General features: G+C 35.1%; 1 protein-coding gene across 1 annotated transcript; it reads right to left on the bottom strand.

The window, feature by feature from the left end:
- Nucleotides 1-896: 896 nt before the first annotated feature.
- LOC143452768 (dynein regulatory complex subunit 4-like) lies at nt 897-17,496 on the bottom strand. The gene is made up of 12 exons (XM_076953856.1): nt 17,388-17,496; nt 10,454-10,567; nt 9,982-10,065; nt 9,797-9,910; nt 9,503-9,709; nt 9,292-9,346; nt 8,731-8,936; nt 8,395-8,562; nt 6,406-6,492; nt 6,032-6,241; nt 1,468-1,533; nt 897-1,360 (listed from the first exon to the last, which is right to left on the bottom strand). Exons 1-12 carry the CDS (start codon nt 17,388-17,390, stop codon nt 1,211-1,213), a joined length of 1,464 nt encoding a protein of 487 aa, XP_076809971.1. The 5' UTR covers nt 17,391-17,496; the 3' UTR covers nt 897-1,210.
- Between the last annotated feature and the right edge of the window lie 237 nt (nt 17,497-17,733).

The raw sequence follows: 17,733 nt of genomic DNA, 5'->3' as shown, positions 1-17,733 counted from the left end.
ACCGAAACTGAACCATTGAAGACTACGAGAAAAAAAACACGAACCGTAGTCGAACCTTTCTCTATTGCAACCACTTTTTCAGTGCAATAGTTTCATCCAATAATTATGAAAAACGAGTTTCGTTTGCTCATTTTGAAACGTGGAAAACCTTTACCTACACATGATGAAATTCCACGAGTTAACGAATTGCTCCTAGGGCAGTGTAGTTGAAGACATTAAAAATGATTAGCACTGGATAATGTCATTCTAACCCGGAGCGAACCGTATATTAGCAAGCTTGCTGAACCTAAACCCGGAGCGGAATGAATGTGTGCAGGTGCACCCGATGCAAACCTGAACCTGCGTAGAACCGATAAATAAAACTTTGTAAAACCTGAACCGGAGTTAAACCGTTTTACACTGCGCTTCGACTCCCTATGGTCCTAAATGACTCGACTCGACTAAATGTAACCACTCACTAGTCATTTTGGACTTTGACTCGAGTCATGTTATGACGATTGTGACCGCAGGAAAGGAAATTATCGATTCTTTATGATATTTTTAAAAGTACGATTCGATTCACAGAAGACAAACTTTTATTGGATAAACTGGAAGGGTATAAAGAATGGCACATGAACTTAACATGGCTCCTCGTTTTGAGACCGCAAAGGGAACAAGTTGCCTTCACGACTTATCACAAAACAGAAAAGGCAACGTATAGTCATATATTACTTTAAGCTTTTACGCTTAAACACATAATGCATGCTACTGACTCTTCAACGTAATGCCGTAATAGTGCCATAGAAAATTTGAATTTGGAGCAAGCGGTATTACACAGCTATGGCATTTTCGCCTGGCCTAAATTAAACCAGTTGCTGTATTGGTCTACAACGAGTGATATACATGATTTTAACAAATAGATTTTAATGCTTGCATTTATTAAAACGCATAACCAGTGCACCACCACATGCTTCGTAAATCACAGAAAAAATAAAAATTTACTTTCTAACAAAAATACACTCTGAAAAGAAAAATTAAAATCAATGTACGAAACATTACAATTCATTTAGCATTTTATTGTTCGTTTCAATTTTGAATAAACTGGTAAAGTCAGAGTCAAAAATAAAAGTACGTGTTCTTACTATGTTTCTTTTTAAGTAATTCTGCAAACAGACATAAAATAAAAAGTATATTCTACGTATAAAACTCTACAACACGATGTTTGGCCTTATTACGTTGGAGCTGCGACTAAACCGGCAGGTCCCTTGCCTAGTTCTTGGCCACCAATCGTGCTTTCAAGTGGTTTAAATCCAAGTTCTTCCACTGGAACGCCAAATGCCAAAAGCTTCGATTCGTATGTACGCAGTAAATCATTGTGAGCCTAAATGGTTAAACAAAGGAGATTTTGGACAGAACATTTAAATGTAGATAGGTTTTGATGTTTTGTACTCTTTGCATATGATTAATTATGACTTGCTGATAAATTACCTTACAAACACGTGCGAGCTCATATTGCAGGTCTTTGATGGCACTGTTCTTGGAATCCAAGACATCCTAAAAGCATCACTGCTAGGTTAAAAATACCCAACTTTTTAACAATATTAATATATATTGATTAAGGATCATAATAGTTGCAATAGTACAAAAAATTACCTATATAATCAAGGGAACTTAAGTTTTGGCCCCAGAAAAGTTTTCTGAAGTCATATTATGAAATCTTGCCTAAATATAATCACAGGAGTCACATGAGTTGGTGTGATTCATGTGCCTGCTACATTATATATCGGTTAAAATGTTTACTTTGCGTGACTTGTAGCAAACATTTGTATCACGTAGACATACTGTATGTGCACCCGTCTGTAAATAAGCACAAATATGTCTGCCAACGTATTCTAAGTGAACAGTGCTGATTGCAAACATACTATGCAATTGACTAATCACGCGCGCGGACAAAGATGAAAAATTATTAGACCTCACGAAATGGAGTGGATTTTGCCAAGCGCACATTATTTATCCTCAAACAGTTCAGTCGAAAAGTGGTTTCACCACTCAAAGCACAAGAAGAAAACACAATAAAAATTGCAGCTAACATTGTGAAAAACGCGATAGCAAATTTTCAAACAATCTACACCTCTGCTTGTATATGGTCCGGTTTAAAATTAATTTGGTCATTATCTCTCGATTCGACTCTTGTACACAATCTAACGATTCCATACATACTTGAATAGAGCCTCCCTTTCTTTGAAAGTGTTTTGTGCGGCTTATAATCAAGGGTACTGTGTACTTCTTTGCCATAATGAATTTATTTGACCAGTAGCGTATGCACTAAAATTACTGTGCTGCTTATCCTGTTGATCAGTATAGTAACGTACGTACCGTAGTTACGCTCACTTCGAGTGTACTGCAATTTTGACAAAACAACGTTTTCATACTTTTAAGTCGTACGCTGCAGGTCTTTTAGTACATTGAATTTCTAGCAACATTTTATTCTAGGACGCCTTTCCATAAAAAACATGGTATTAAATATGTACTCTTAAACTTGACTGACGTGTTTCAAACATACAATGACAATGACACGAGTTACTTTCAGTGTATGTATTGATCAAGTAACCTACTGTTAAAGATAGGCGATTAGGTTTAGGGTAATGGTCATGCAAAAAGTCGATTTTAGTTATGTAGTCGTTAATTTAAGTTAGGTATAAACTAGAAAAAAAATTAGGTTGGGTTTAGGTTACAACTATGTTTTAATATTCAAATTAGTTTACCAAGAAACATAGAAAAAATAGTTTCGAACATACGATTTTCACCAGTGAAATAGTGATAGCCTTCAATTTTTTAATGTTAGTTGGATTAAAGTTAATTTTAGACTATCGTGTTTACCCCGAATTGCAATATTTCGACACTTGGTATTAATGTTTATCGGCTGCTCGACTCGTACAACGGAATTTTAGCGGTAGAACAGACCTAGCAACGCCAATACATACAAAACTAAGTACGGGTTAGCCGTAGTGAGAGATTGAAACCAACTACAATAGGTGGGCAAAGGATTAAGTTCGTCGATAAACTGTAGTAACTTTTAAGCGGTAAGATAGGCAAATATAGAAACAGAAATTTTAATTTTGGACGTTTTAGTTAAGCCTGATGCCTGTACCTAGTTGCTCACCATTAAATTGCTTCTCAACCCTATTATAGTGCTATAGTGGTGTTTGAATTTAACAGCTAACGGTAACAGAAACTTGTTAAAAATCTGTTGCTTAGTAGCTGTTATTGCTAACTGGAAATCGAAATCATGTAAGTTTAGGAACAACCCTAAATAAATGGAAACTGAGAGTTCACTTGGGATTTAGAAACATGGAAGAACTATGGTGCATAGTGTCTGGAGCGGCTTGCGATTCGAATAGCAAATTACTGGCCAATTAAAGCACATTCGAGATGGACTAAAACATAATTTGCTCCACCAGTGCAGCTTATGCCATTCTGCAATCGTAACATAACATAACAAGACTGCAATAGAAGACCAATAGACCGTTGGTGTGCAATAGAAAAATGATATCGATAGGAAAACGCGAAGTCACCGCAGCGCCGGTTCAACTAATTTTAAGCCGAAGGTAACTATCAAACAGTGACCGGGAGTAACCCCTCTCGGGATATGAAAAAGGCCCAATTCAACAGACAAAACAGAAGTACGAAGTCCAAACAGCGATCGATGAAACGATGAAGTACGTACCACAATGCGCTATTTCAATAAGTCTACAGTACTCCTATTTCTGTTATTTTTAAAAGAATTGAAAACCTTATCCGTCCCTCCGTGAAACACTGCCTCGAAGAATGTTGTCACTATTGCACCGTAACTGATAAAATACAACAACGCGTGACTTCTAAACCGAAAAAATCCACTAAACAAACACCAGAAATTAGTCATTGTTGGATTTTAGGTTAATTTTGGGTATATTAAACAAAATTCAAAAAAATGCGTTTGGATCAATTGGATCACGGCACGGATGTGAATATACGATATACTACCATAATGGTATGTGATGTTCATTGTACACCGATTTAAATAGGCTTTGTGTAGCATGAGGGGGCAACAACAGAGGACACATAACAATAGCAGTACATATTCATCCACAACGGTGTTTAACAGTAGTTGCGCAATAATGAGACTGCTTCTAAAATTAACAATCATTTCCTGGGTGAACGTAATTTCATAAACAATACGCAACATAGGTCAAAACAAAGGGAGACCATCGTTCAACCTTAGTATACATCAGCACTTATCCAAAGATTCAAAATACGCGTTTATTCACAAATGGATACCATATTTACTTGTGAGCTGAGGTTTACAACGAATAAATATGGTAACTAAAATTGGTAAGACTTATACGTAAAACGGCATGTGTTTGCCAATAAATCATTTTCCATGTACAAATAATTACAGTTACACATACTGGTTTCAGAACAACACGTACGTAAAAATGCACTTGGACAAATGTTATGCCACGTGCATCGTTGGCTAAAGGGCACACTGACATATTATACGGCACCTAAAACCAAAAATACGTATGAAATAGCTGTTTGATCCTTATCAACTTCGTGTTAAACTTCGTATGAGAAACTAACAAATCTTTGCTGGACCAATCACATTAACAAACAGATCAACATAAACGCTGTTTTTAAGCAGGGCAGGGCAAGCTATATGAATTCGACCCACACTTGTTGCAAACCGGTAAGCTTTTAAAAAAGCCAATAAAACAAATAAATAACGCCGATTCCAAAGCACTTTCAACCAATCAACATGCCAGTTTTACTATTTTTAATCCGAGTTCAATAAATTGCGTAACCTGGCAAAGTGAACGACGACGGAGCGTCAAGAAATTGAAAGTCTTTATGCATCAAATAACTCAGACAAAACCTTATTGGGAAGCGTATCAAGTACAGTTAATAACGAACTTCAAATTTGATCCAGTCGAATGTCAACCAGCAAATGGGTGCGCATTTTTGTTCAAGTTTGATTATACTTCTTTCCGCAATTAACGTTTTTAACTAAACTACAATGAATTGTCAGCAACCCACAAATTTGACTTGCCCAATCATCTGAGCACAGTAACCATTTAAAGGCAATATTGTAAGAACTTGGCCTTGTTGCAAGACCATGAAACGAACTGGCACAATTTTATTCGCGTTAACCAAAAGCAGCTAATTCCAGTGTAGGGGTATTTAAATACACTTGCCAGCACCACCTAACGGCAGACAAATCCAACTATATATCTAAATACTTGACTTCCCAAAAACAGGTATGATTAATAGAGATGCCTTACTGGGCAAAAGATGATGTCACTATTCTAATGAGGGCGGCACAAAAAATAGCTTATTAGCCTAATCATGATTAAATTCAACACAATTTCGATTTGAAAAGGAAAGATCAAAAAAGCAAAGCAATTTTTACACCATACAGCACTTCGCTTGTGGGCAAAAACACTTTGACAACGCTAGTCAGTATGCCGTTGAAAGAAATATCAACTTTGTTTTAGTTAAACCCAAACGGCCACATTTTCTGGACAGGTGTTTCCCGGTTACCATAATTAAAACTAGTTTTCATTATACTGTACAATGTGCCATCAACAACTGAACAGAAACCATTCAACTGGGCAGCACAAAACCATCCACTGTGAAGCGAGTTGCACAAACTTCCATAACACCGGACTTTTTGGAGGTTTTCAAACGTGTAAACTTTAGTTTAATTTTCAAGGAAAGGGCAATGATACGATTATGCAAAGACAAGAAACTACTGTAAGCATTTAAGCAGAAAGAGAGGTGCGTCAAACGTTTAGAAATAAAAACACCACATCTAATTTAACACCAACTTTGCAGAAAGCTTGTGACATTGACCTATAACGATTACTGACACGTTCGAATATTACTTATAATATATGTCTTGTTACTTATGTCACTACTCCGTGAATAATGCTGCAAGCAGTATTCCCTGACTGCATACAGTCGAGTCATTCAGTATATTAAATATAACGTTGACGTATGTAAGTTACATACATACCTCAAGTTTTCTGGTGACCACAGTTAGTGCAGTTGGATCAAGATTAGAGGCAGATAGAACTTCATTGAGTTGAGCTTCTTTCTTTTCAAGAGAATCCGCCAAAGCGGAAAGTTTTTTCTCCAAGAGAAGATTCTTAAAGTTGCTCTTCTGTTGTACTTCGTGGATAGCTTTGACAAATTTTCTGTACAGCTCATCTCGTTCATTTTCCGTCTTCTCATGCAATAACACAGGGAAAATTAGTAAATCAGTGAAGCAATAAAAAATTAAGCAAATGCAAAAAATCGTAACACAAATGTAAAACTACAACATATTGTACACTAATTATAAAGACATGTATCTATATGCGAAAAATCTATACAAATTATTGATAATACCCTTTCAAATCGTTGTTCCAAAACTTCATGTTCCCACTGCAAGCTCTTCATTTCTTTATTCATGACACGAAGTCTTGCCTTAGCGCTCTGTAATTGTGACAAAGTTTAAAATGTACGACTTGTCCTAACGTATTTAAGGTGCAATGGGTCATGGCCCCATCACAAAGCCATTAACAGTTTTAAGTATCCAGTCCTTTTTGTTCATTGTTTTTTTTTGCTACTCTTCTATGGGCTGTTAACATTGCATTACCAAGTGCAACAGAATCTACTGACATCATGGTTATAAAACAATGACCACAGTTGAAAGCATGAGTTGATGGTTGAAACACAGCAGACCGCTCAACGTTCGGGGTATTCGATGCTTTTTGTGAAAAAATCGTCACAATCTTTGGTATTCTAATCTTTCTTCGTGCAAAGACAAATTCAAGAACGATCACACAAACATTTGGACTGGTCATAAATTTTCGCACGGTTCTGTGAATGGTCTGGCTTTACTTTGAAGTTAAAGACAAGTCTCAAATCAAGTTGAACTTAAAGCAAAGGTAGTTGTCAATAAGCATACCGGAATTCTAACGAATTTTTCAACACTATATAGTGGTTAAACGACTCTGCTGGTAGGCGAGTGGTTGCTGTTGATGTTTGGTTTACCCACAGAGATTTCACAGGTTATAATTACGTGAAAGTTGCCAATTTTGAAATTTCGCTTAATTCAAAAGCTACGCTCGCTTTGAGAGCTTTTGAATCCGCCTCATTATGAACAGTTTTTGTATTTGTCCTGTATGATATACAACGCTGTCCAAAGTTTATCATCAATTTATCCACCTTGTAACGTGGTCTTGAATTATCTTTAAAAAATTAATTACTTTTTACGACAACTTGCTGCAATAGTTTTTAGCGCCAAGTTTGAGTTTTTTTTGCGACACATTGCTGGCAATAAAAACATAACCACGTGCACTGTATTATTAGAAAATCATTTCTCCGGTATACTTACTGACAACTCTTCTTTGATTTGATGTTAATTTGTTTCAGGACCTGCCTTTTGTTTTAAATACATTAAAATAACAAATTGTTTAAAACGTGGTAAGGTAGAACGGTAGAACGTCAAGTTTAACAACTGTAAACCATCGATAGACCTCTTTGACCATTTGGTGAAGAATACCGAAAAACCCGAGAGATGGTCAGCAAAAAGAAAAAACAAGTTAAGGTTTCATTAAAGTAAATGGGGGCTTTACCTGCCATGCTTTTGATTTGAATTTTTTTATTGTGCTTTTTCATTCATTTTATACTAATGTTCATTTATTGTTAGTTGTTTTTGTGTCGTTTAATTATTAAAATAAAAAAACGTCAAAAAAGCGCCACACGCGGAGTTGTAATTACGACGTTCGTTGTACTGTAGCTACGATGTAAAACTGTTCCTTTTTTGGTGGTCTTGACCTTGGTATTCCCAAGTTGGTGTATCCTTTGGTGTTATTGATTCCTGTTCTATAATACCTAGTTTTATAAGACGACATGGCAAAGACGCTACGTATAGGGATGTGTAAGACGATTGTGCTCTTTGACTTGACCCTGCATAATCCACCAAGCGCCACAGTCGTCGCTATTGATGGGAGGATTTTAAAACTAGATTAAATCACCTTTCAATACAGACCGGTGTTATTTCAATCTTTTGGGTTATATAACGGCATGAACACTGTTCAAATAACATGCCAACAAAGCACTGCTACCCTCCACTTTAATTGCAATCTGAGGAACACAAAAATAGGAATACACTTCATGTTGAAGCGATGTTTGAAGTGCTAAAACGCAAAAATTTTGGATTTAACCATTTCGGGTTGAGTGGGTGGATGCAAAATATTGGGTCCCTTCAGCGTCAAATAAATACGCCATTGGCGGGTACCTTAGTTAAGTCGTTTTGATAAATAATCCATTCATGAAACACTTCAAAAGCAATTATTGCAAAAAAAGTGAAACTGTCTCTGAAAAACTTACTGCCAATGATGCTTTGTCTTTTTGGTAATTAGTAAGTTGCTTTCTCAGTTCTTCTACTTCTTGGTTTGCTTTTTGCAATGGTTCGGTTAACCTGCGATTCTGCAGTTGTATCTCGCCCATCTCCTTTTCCATCCTTTCCTCTTTCTTTTTCATCTCCTCAATTTGTTCCTGCAGTGCAAAAATGTAATAGTACAAAGTAATTGGTTAGTAAGTGAGATTTGCGTTCGTTACCGTTGAAATAGAAGCAAATAAGTAAGGCACAAAATTGAATTTTTCACACTTAAAAATAATTAAAAGTGCATTGAATAAAAAAGTACCCAATAACCATTAGCCAACCTTCAGAGAATTGATGAGAGCCAAATTGTTCAATGTGATGTCATTATAATAATTTTTGATGTCAGAAAAAGCTTTTTCATGATTCTTCATCAATGCATTGATTTGCCCATTCTTTCGCTCTTCAATCTCATGAATTTCAGTTTTCCTTCGCAATTCCAGCTCATCTCGCAAAACTTTCATTTTTTTCTCATATTTAGCCTCAATCTCTGTCAGGAGAAAGAAAACAAGATTTATGAAATTATGTTGTGTGATGTTGGTTTAATATATACTGTATCTGCACCATGTTTTGTAATCTACCCATGACACAAAAACATGAGATGTAAAATTTGTTTTTTCAAGTTATTTTTTCTCTTTAGTTTCTGCTATTTGTTGCGTCACATGCAAAAAATAGCAGAAACTAACCTGAGGAAGCAATTATTACAGACAAACTAAAAAATCCTGTCATAATAAACAGTAATATAACTCAGCAAAACAATAATATTATTGTTTTGCTGAGTTATATTACTGTTTATTATGTTTATTATGTTACACCAATTTGTAACGAGAAATAACCAAGGGTACCTCTGGCCTGTCTTTCAAAACTCTCTCTCATCTCTGTTACGTGTTGATCTTGTTTCTGTATAAATTAACCATCAATCAAAAACTTAACAAAATGTCAATATTATTGGCTAGAAGTCTAGTTTCACCTAATTTCCTTAAACAAATACATCGCAAGAAGAAGTTAACAAATTTGTAATTTCGGAATATTCTTACTGAATATTTCTACAATTACCATCCTCAATTCTTTATCAGAATCTTCATGAGACAATTCTTGTTCCTTGTATGAAACCTTCAAAGCACGTTTATCTTTCCGAAGCTCAGCTTCCTGCAGTCGGTGCTCCTCTTGAGCTCTTTTCAGGGCAATTGAGCTTTCCGTTTTAAGTTCAGATATGTTGTTTTGGTGTTCATAGAGCAAATGTTTCACTTTTTGTTTATAGACCTGGACAAGGTAGCTTTCGTAAATCAGGCTCTTTTTAAACAAGACAGGTACGAGGTACCTACATACAATAAAAAAATATAATATCACCTTTATTTCTATTTGATGTCTTTCTTCAGCATCTTCCATTTCACGGTCTTTATTGCGAAGTTCAGCTTTCTTCTCATCGAACTGCCGTTTGGTGATCTCCCAAAATGTGTTCACCTGATGGAAATAATATGGCATTTGTGATATTTACCAAACAGCACACATATTCTAATAAACAACATTGCAACCTTGTCTCTTTCCAACTGAAAATAATTCCTCTCTTCCCTTTCACGGTCGAGTTCTTCACGCAACCTTCCAATGTGTTCTTCAAGCTTTTTTTTGAAAAATTAATAATTATATTCAGCATTTCATTAAATAAAAATATATTCTTCTTTAGAAGGATATTCATTCTAATATATGAAAACACACATCGCAGAAGTTGTTAAAATAATTATGGTAAAGGAAAACAGCAGAAGATATAGAAGCACTTTTACTTTTATTTACTTTTAGGATTTTACTTTTATTAACAAGACATAAACTTTTGCAAGCATGAGCTTGCTTCCTCAGGTGTACTAACAATTCAAATAATTATATAATTCCTAATGACCGAACTGAAAGATTTATACAATAAAGTAAAATCCAAACTTTTCAACAGAGGTCAATATTCCTGACAACAAAAGAAATGCAGATTAAGACAAAATAATTCAAAATATCTTGAACCTGTTCCTTTGACATTTCTTCAGTGGACATACCATCAACCACAGTCGGGGTCTTAGGTTTAGCCGACTTTTTTTTCCCTTTCTTCCCCTTTTTTCCTTTCCCTTTTTTCGGAGGCTAATACAAAAAACACCCAAGTTGAATTTAGCACCAATACAAGTAGCAAGGGATTAATATAAAATTTATATCATTCCATTACAAGATGTTTTATAAATAATATTTGTTAAGATTGTCAATATTATTATTGGAATGGCATGATAATCTTTATCCTCGAACTGAGTAAAGTCTTTGCATGACTTAAACCTTACAACGATTGCTCATCACTTGAGCTGTCGTTACAGAGCTAGGTTATACACTTTTTATTTGTTTTTTTATTTTTTTATACAGTATTGCCCAAATTTAGATCTGTTCACCAGCACCACGGAACAAGAGAAAGTGTCCTTAATGCCTTGCCCAAGGGCATTACAATGATGATGAGCAAAGTATTGTTATGTTTATTTTGCACATTACTTAAAAACATGCCATTTTTCATTTTTTATTTACACTTTAGTTAGTTCTTTCAAATAAATTAAAATGAAGTTATAAAACATTGTGGCAACAGAATATGAAGCAATTAGGTTATATATTTAAATACCATATGATTAAAATAATTTTGTTTTAGTTTGGCACTGTAGAATTATAGCGAAGATGTGTAAAAGTTGTAATTTATTCGAAAGCACACCTTGGTGAGATGGGGGACATCCAAGGGAGGTTCTGCAGAAGTAGTGTATGACAAAAACAAATTATTTGATCTTGTATAACGATTATATTTTACCATGTTACAGCCAAAAATTTTTTGTTTGGGTTTTAACCGATATTTCTCGATGATTTGTGACCAGAAAGTTTAGAAAATCACATTTTTTCTTTTTAAACTTTGCTTTTATGGTTGAGAGAAGGAAGTATTTAAATTATGAACTTTCTGTGGACATCTAGTAATATGTAGCCTAGAATTTAGCTATATTGCAAGCAAGAATTTCTAGTAACCAATTTTACGTGAATTTACAGACCGATCGAATCACTGAGCAGCGTAACCGTTACCCACATTTTTCGAGCTTTTTTTGCCAAATAGGATGGACTTTGCTTCTATATTATAATGTAAACGGTCTTTTTGATTTTATTGGGATTCCCTGTATTCCAAATGATTGGCGTCTTTTTATCGATAACTCAAGCAGGAGTCTCAAAGCCGTATTGCTTCACAATGGAAACAGATATCTTTCTGGCCCACTCAGTACATACTAAAGAAAACTATGCAAATGTCCAAACTCATGTGATTGCTTTGAAATAAGAACAATGCAACTGGCAAATAGTTGGAGATTTCATAATGGTGGCATTCTCAATGGGTCTCCAGGGTAGATTTACCCAATTTCCATGTTATCTATGCCATTGGGATAGTAGGGATACTACTGCACACTACTATAGACGAATATGGTCCAAACAAACTGACTTTTTTGTTGCGAAAATCAATGTTAAATAGAACCCTTTAATTGAACCCAGATAAATATTGATATTGACCATTGCACATAAAATTGGGTCTTATCAAACAATTTGTTAAAGCATTAGACAAGAATTAAGATGCTTTCAAACACCTACAAAACTTATTTCCTAAGATTTCTGAAACATGATAAAATCTAATGTTTTTATTGGACCACAGATAAGAAAGATCCTGGAATGCAGCAAATTTCTTGAAAAATTAACAACAAAGCTTGGAACAACTTTGATGTAGTGGTTCATCAATTTTTGAGCAATCACAAATCTAAAAATTATATGGAGCTGGTTGCCAAATTGGTGTAAAACTAAATGGGCTGCAAAATGTCCGTCAAAGTTCTTATGCTTGACGCTCATCTGGATGAGTTTAAGGAAAATATGGGTTTTTAGTCAGAAGAACAGAGCGATTGTTTCCACCAGGAAATATTGGATTTTGAACGTCATTACCAAGGAAAATATAATGAACGCTTGAAGGGTGACTACATATGGGGGTTGAGCTGTGAAAGTGACTTACAGTATTGCCGGAAATCTAGAAAAACCATACACTTTTAATTGATTCCTTTACTGCTTAAGTGTACAATAGTGTTGTTTCAAAATATTTAGGTTGTCAACTCCATATATAAGCTGAAACTTTGTCCTAATTTGACTCTTAAAGGAATATAAACTACAATACAAAGAGTTACCAGGATATGACACTTAGCAGCTAGGAATAAAATTTTGTTACACAGTGATAACACTGGTCAACCAGAAATTTTTACAAGGTAAACCAACTACCATTTCTAGGTAATTCGGATGTGTTGAGCTCGAATCGGAAGTCAGAATTTTCCTATCAGATCAGAATGATGTAATAATAATTTCAGCATTATGAAGTAAGAGTTGTGATTGTTCCACTGCTTTGGATTTTTCGCTTTTGTGAAACTATAATGGACAGCTGATTACATCCAATTCAAGGTGTTAGCCTATATCAGGTCCCTGTGTCATTGATTTTGAGATTGTTGCCATACTTGTGTAGTAGTTTAGTATTATTTTTGGAGGCTTAACTTTCACTAGGTATCTTTTTAGGTTGTTGTATTTTTGTTATTAATGTAGCTAGCAATAGAGACTGCAAGAAGTATGAGTTCTAGACCAAGTACCTCAAAGCGTGGTTGCTTGAACCATCCAGACAAATTTTGCTACATATGCAGAGAGTACACTACACCTTCTCATTCTATGAAGCTGTCCACCAGAGTCAAGTTTGCCTACAAGCACTACTTTGGATGTGAAGTTGGCGATCAAGATAAAAGGTCGACCCCACATATTTGTTGCAATCGGTGCAGAACAGGCCTTCTGTTATGGCTTGACGGTAAAAGGAAGGCAATGCTTTTTGCTGTGCTAATGATATGGCGTGAGCAAAGTAACCATCACTCGAACTATTTCTTTGCATGACAAACATCAAAGGATTTTTGTGGAAAAACAAATCAAATGTTGAATATCCAGTTTGCCCTTCAGCTCTTCTGCCCATTATCCATGGTTCTGATATTACTTTTTCGCTTCCTCCATCTGGAGAAGAAGAGTTCTTACTTAGTGATGAAGCGGTGAGTAGTGAAGAGCGAAATCGCGGAAATGGAAGCATATTTTGCAGATGAAAAAAGACCACTCTTTATCAATAAGGGTCGCTTAGACGACTTTGTGTGTGATCTGTCTTTGTCCAAAGAGAAAGCTGAGCTTTTGGGGTCTAGACTACAACAGTGGAATTTGTTAGAATGAGGAACCACAGTTTGTTTGTTTTGTGCTCGCTGTAACAAGCTATCAAGGTTCTTTTGATATATGTCATTGATAAAAATTTTGTGGGTTTGATGCAAGATCTAGGATATGAACACCATCCTGTTGATTGGATGCTATTCATTGATTCCAGCAAAACAAGCTTGAAAGCTTGCTGTTGCACAACGGTAACAGTCAGCCATCTCTTCCTTTAGCTCTGGAAGATCTGTGGACATTTAAAAGTGATATTTCTTCTCTTGGGATTGCTGTTGGGCTATACAAAGCATATGTGCTTTTTATGCCTTTGGGACAGTCGCCAGGACAGCAATCACTATGCTGTATAAGTTTTGCAACACGGGAAAATCCCACAGTTGGGAGGTACAATGTGAAGTACAAATCTTTAATTGACTCTGAAATGGTATACCTGCCTACAAGCATATTAAGCTTAACATGATGAAAAATTTTGTGAAAGCTATGGATTCATATGGAGATGGGTTTGCACATTTGAAAGAAAAATATGGGGCTAGCAAAAGTGATGCCAAGCTGAAGGCTGGTATACTCATTGGACCAGAAATCAGGCAGCTTTTGCTCAATGATGGCTTCAAATAACGGCTAAACCCTCTTGAGCTAGCAGCATGGGTTGGACTCAAGTCAGTAGTGCACAACGTCTTGGGAAACTTCAGGCATGAGCAATATTGTGACATCGTTGAGAACATGCTGAATGAAAATTACAAGAAATTTACACATGTTAAATAAAAGAAATAGGGAGCGTGCATGTCTTTGAAAATGTATTTTCTGCATTCTCATCTTGACTTTTTTTCACCTAATCTGTGGGATATGAGTGACAGGGAGAGGTTCTGCAAAGATATTGCAGTGATGGAATCACAGTTTCAAGGCCGATTCAATGCCAACTTAATGGGTGATTACTGCTGACTTTTACAGCGCTCATGAAAAAACCCATCTTACAAGAGAAAATCCAAGTGTCTTAAGCATTTTATTAACATCATTTAATTAATATTATCATTCATTTCTTAAACATTTGTCTTAAGCAAATGTTAATTATACCATAAGAATATAATTGCAAGTTAAGGACAAGTCTTGCAAATTGTGACCCAGGCAATGCTATCGACTACTTGAGATTGATAAGAAATGAGAAGTGATCTGACATGGCTACATACAAGATTATCCTCGTAGTCTTGGTCTAGTGGCTCTAGCCTATATGGTATGTTTTGTGTCCATAGGATAGCCGTTTCCATTTCGGGCATAGAGAGGGCTGAGCCGATAACATGCTGGGTTGTTAGCTTAGAGCTCTTCAGGTTCGCTGTAGTCATAAATGAAGATACTGCGACACGCCCGCTTTTCCTTATAATAAAGTCCCGAAAGACAAAATCGTGGTTACGTCAGTTTTTCCAAGTTCCAACCATCGGCATTGAAAAATGCAGGATTGTTGGTCATGTCTGTAATGTTATTTACCAATATACATATGTACAAGTTTATAACTACAAGCAGCGGTATTTAGGAATGTTCTTAATGAAGTATTGAAATTAATTTATATATTTCAGGGCCCCGCAGACTTTATGTGTTACAGGCCCTGGACGTAACTGTTCGGTGGTGACAAATATAACTTTGAAACCAACATGGGAACAGCTTGAAAACTTGTGTAGGTTCAGAAAATTTAGCTGAAAAATGGTACGCACATACGTATATGGTGTGGGCACCTAAAATATGATTACAATTTATTTTTTAGCATATTTGAGTTTTGTACACATTATGCACTAAACTAAAAAATAGAAACTTATAAACGATAAAGCTTGGAAATGAACATAGCAGAGAAAAGAAAATATAACAAACAAATTCTTAACTCTTCATTCTCCTCTTGGAAAGAAAATCCAAATTTAGAGCATGAATGACGTTATACGTCTGGAAATATTATGGAACACTGCTAAGACTTTGCAATTAAGCAACTTTTGCAAATACCCAAAACAATCACCTTTACCTTCCTTAAAACTTCCCAATACAGTACCAAAGTGAACAATATCGAAACAAAAACTACCAAGCGAGTACAGTTACCAACTGGGCTTAATTATGACCCCAAAGGCATTGGCCAATTGGCCAATTACATTGGCCAATTATAATTTTTCCATCACAATCAAATTGTTACCACAGAATGGCAATATGATGTGATGATGTTTGTTTGCTGAAAAATGCATGATAGCAAAGAGTTGAGCTAATAAATATTACATTTCTAAATTATGTCTGTAGTTAATGTAACAAAAACGATTGAATCACAGTTTGAAAGAAAAATTTTTTGTTGTCTTAAAAGCGTTTTAGCTAAAGAGTTTGACCAGGTTTGACCTGCTTGGTGGACTGCTTGTTTGACACCATTGGCCTAAAATGATTACATATCCTTTTTCTTGTATGTTCTTCTTGCAAATATAGTACAGTGCTATGAGGATTTGTGAAGTTAGAATTGTGTTTGCTATTGATTCAAATCTACTCTGTGTACGTTTTGTAATTTGTTTTCCTCAAACACTTTCACACAGTATTTTTGAAAGATTTAGATCTTTTCTCTAACATCTAAATTGGTGCTGAAACCAATTAATCTTATATGTTATAACGAAGCTTAACAAAAAGCATTTTAATGAATTTTGATTTAATTGTTGCAAAATGTCATTTCCCTAAAATGTCTGGAAGAACCCCTGTGGAACCTGCAGAGTTGCTGTTGAGTAAGGTTTTCATGAGTGTAATATAGATTAAAAAATATGCAAAAAAGTGCATTAAATTTTACTCTTGCTAAAAATTGTTTTACTAGGAAAAACAACTGTCACTAGGTAATGATGTACAGTCATTTCTCGTGAACTAGGACCATTGTGCTGTGAAATGCTGATTTAACATTGTATTCGGATAACTAAAATCGAAAGAATACAACAGCGAAATCACTTCAAGTAAGATAACACGCATATAGCACTACATTAGATTTAGACACAAATAGAGATCTGTATTGAAGATCCAACTGCATTAAAAATTTAAAAAACTCAAAGAAAGGAAGGTAGAAAAAACGGTCAATGACTGCTTCTAAAACAAACAATGATGCGATGTAAGTAGGAAAAACTAACGTAATAAATAACCAACATTTGTCGTAATCCAATACAGCGAGTGTTTTTTCTATTGTTTTGACATTTCTGTTTCTAAATTGCCATGTCAGAGTTGGATAGCAAGATTTCCCGATTAACGAGGTAACATGCAAGTGAAGAAATTGGTTTGTAATCAATATCACGTAGGATAGCAAAGATTTCAGTTTTTCGGGGTTCAAATAAACTGGATTTGACCGTATTCGAGTTTGTTTGTATTAGTATGGTCCAATCTGAACCATACTGGACCACAAGTTGATAGTTACTGCAAAAAATGTTGTGTATTGAAAAGCGATAAAATCAGGTAGGTTGATAAGATTTACAAACCTACTGGATGCCCTAAATATATATAAACTGTAAAACACGACACAAAAAAACATGGTATATTTTACCGCAGATAAAGTAAGAAGCTGAATGTACAGTTAATAAGTGCATAAAGAAAATACGTACAATTTTTACTATACTTTTTACATACACAGTTATTGATATGTTATTGTGTACAATAACATTTCTTTTTTAAAATACTGGTATGAAGTACTTACCATCTTTAAGAAGTGGTTGTTATGCTTTGTATCACCGCAGTACTAGGTTACATAAATTATGAAAAAAAAGCAACCATACTCTACAAAGATAACAAAAAAATGTTTGGTTACTCTATTCTGTTAGACTAAGAAGTTACATCAGGCAGTATAAATTAAGCAAATTTAGTACAATAATAGAAATGGTCAGTTTCATAAAAATACTTTTGGTAGTACAAAAGGGAAAAACATTTTTAAGAAAATTTTTTGCCACTATACCAACAGACTTAATAGTTTGCATTGTCATCCTTTGTGCAGCTAATTTATTAGCCACTTTTCTTTTCTTTTCAATTTTGAGCGCACTCTTTTT

Source organism: Clavelina lepadiformis, chromosome 4 (assembly GCF_947623445.1).
Source record: "Clavelina lepadiformis chromosome 4, kaClaLepa1.1, whole genome shotgun sequence".
In the NCBI taxonomy this organism is placed as follows: domain Eukaryota; kingdom Metazoa; phylum Chordata; class Ascidiacea; order Aplousobranchia; family Clavelinidae; genus Clavelina; species Clavelina lepadiformis.
The sequence above is the reverse complement of the archived record's forward strand: the minus strand, read 5'-3'. Positions and strand labels throughout refer to the sequence as shown.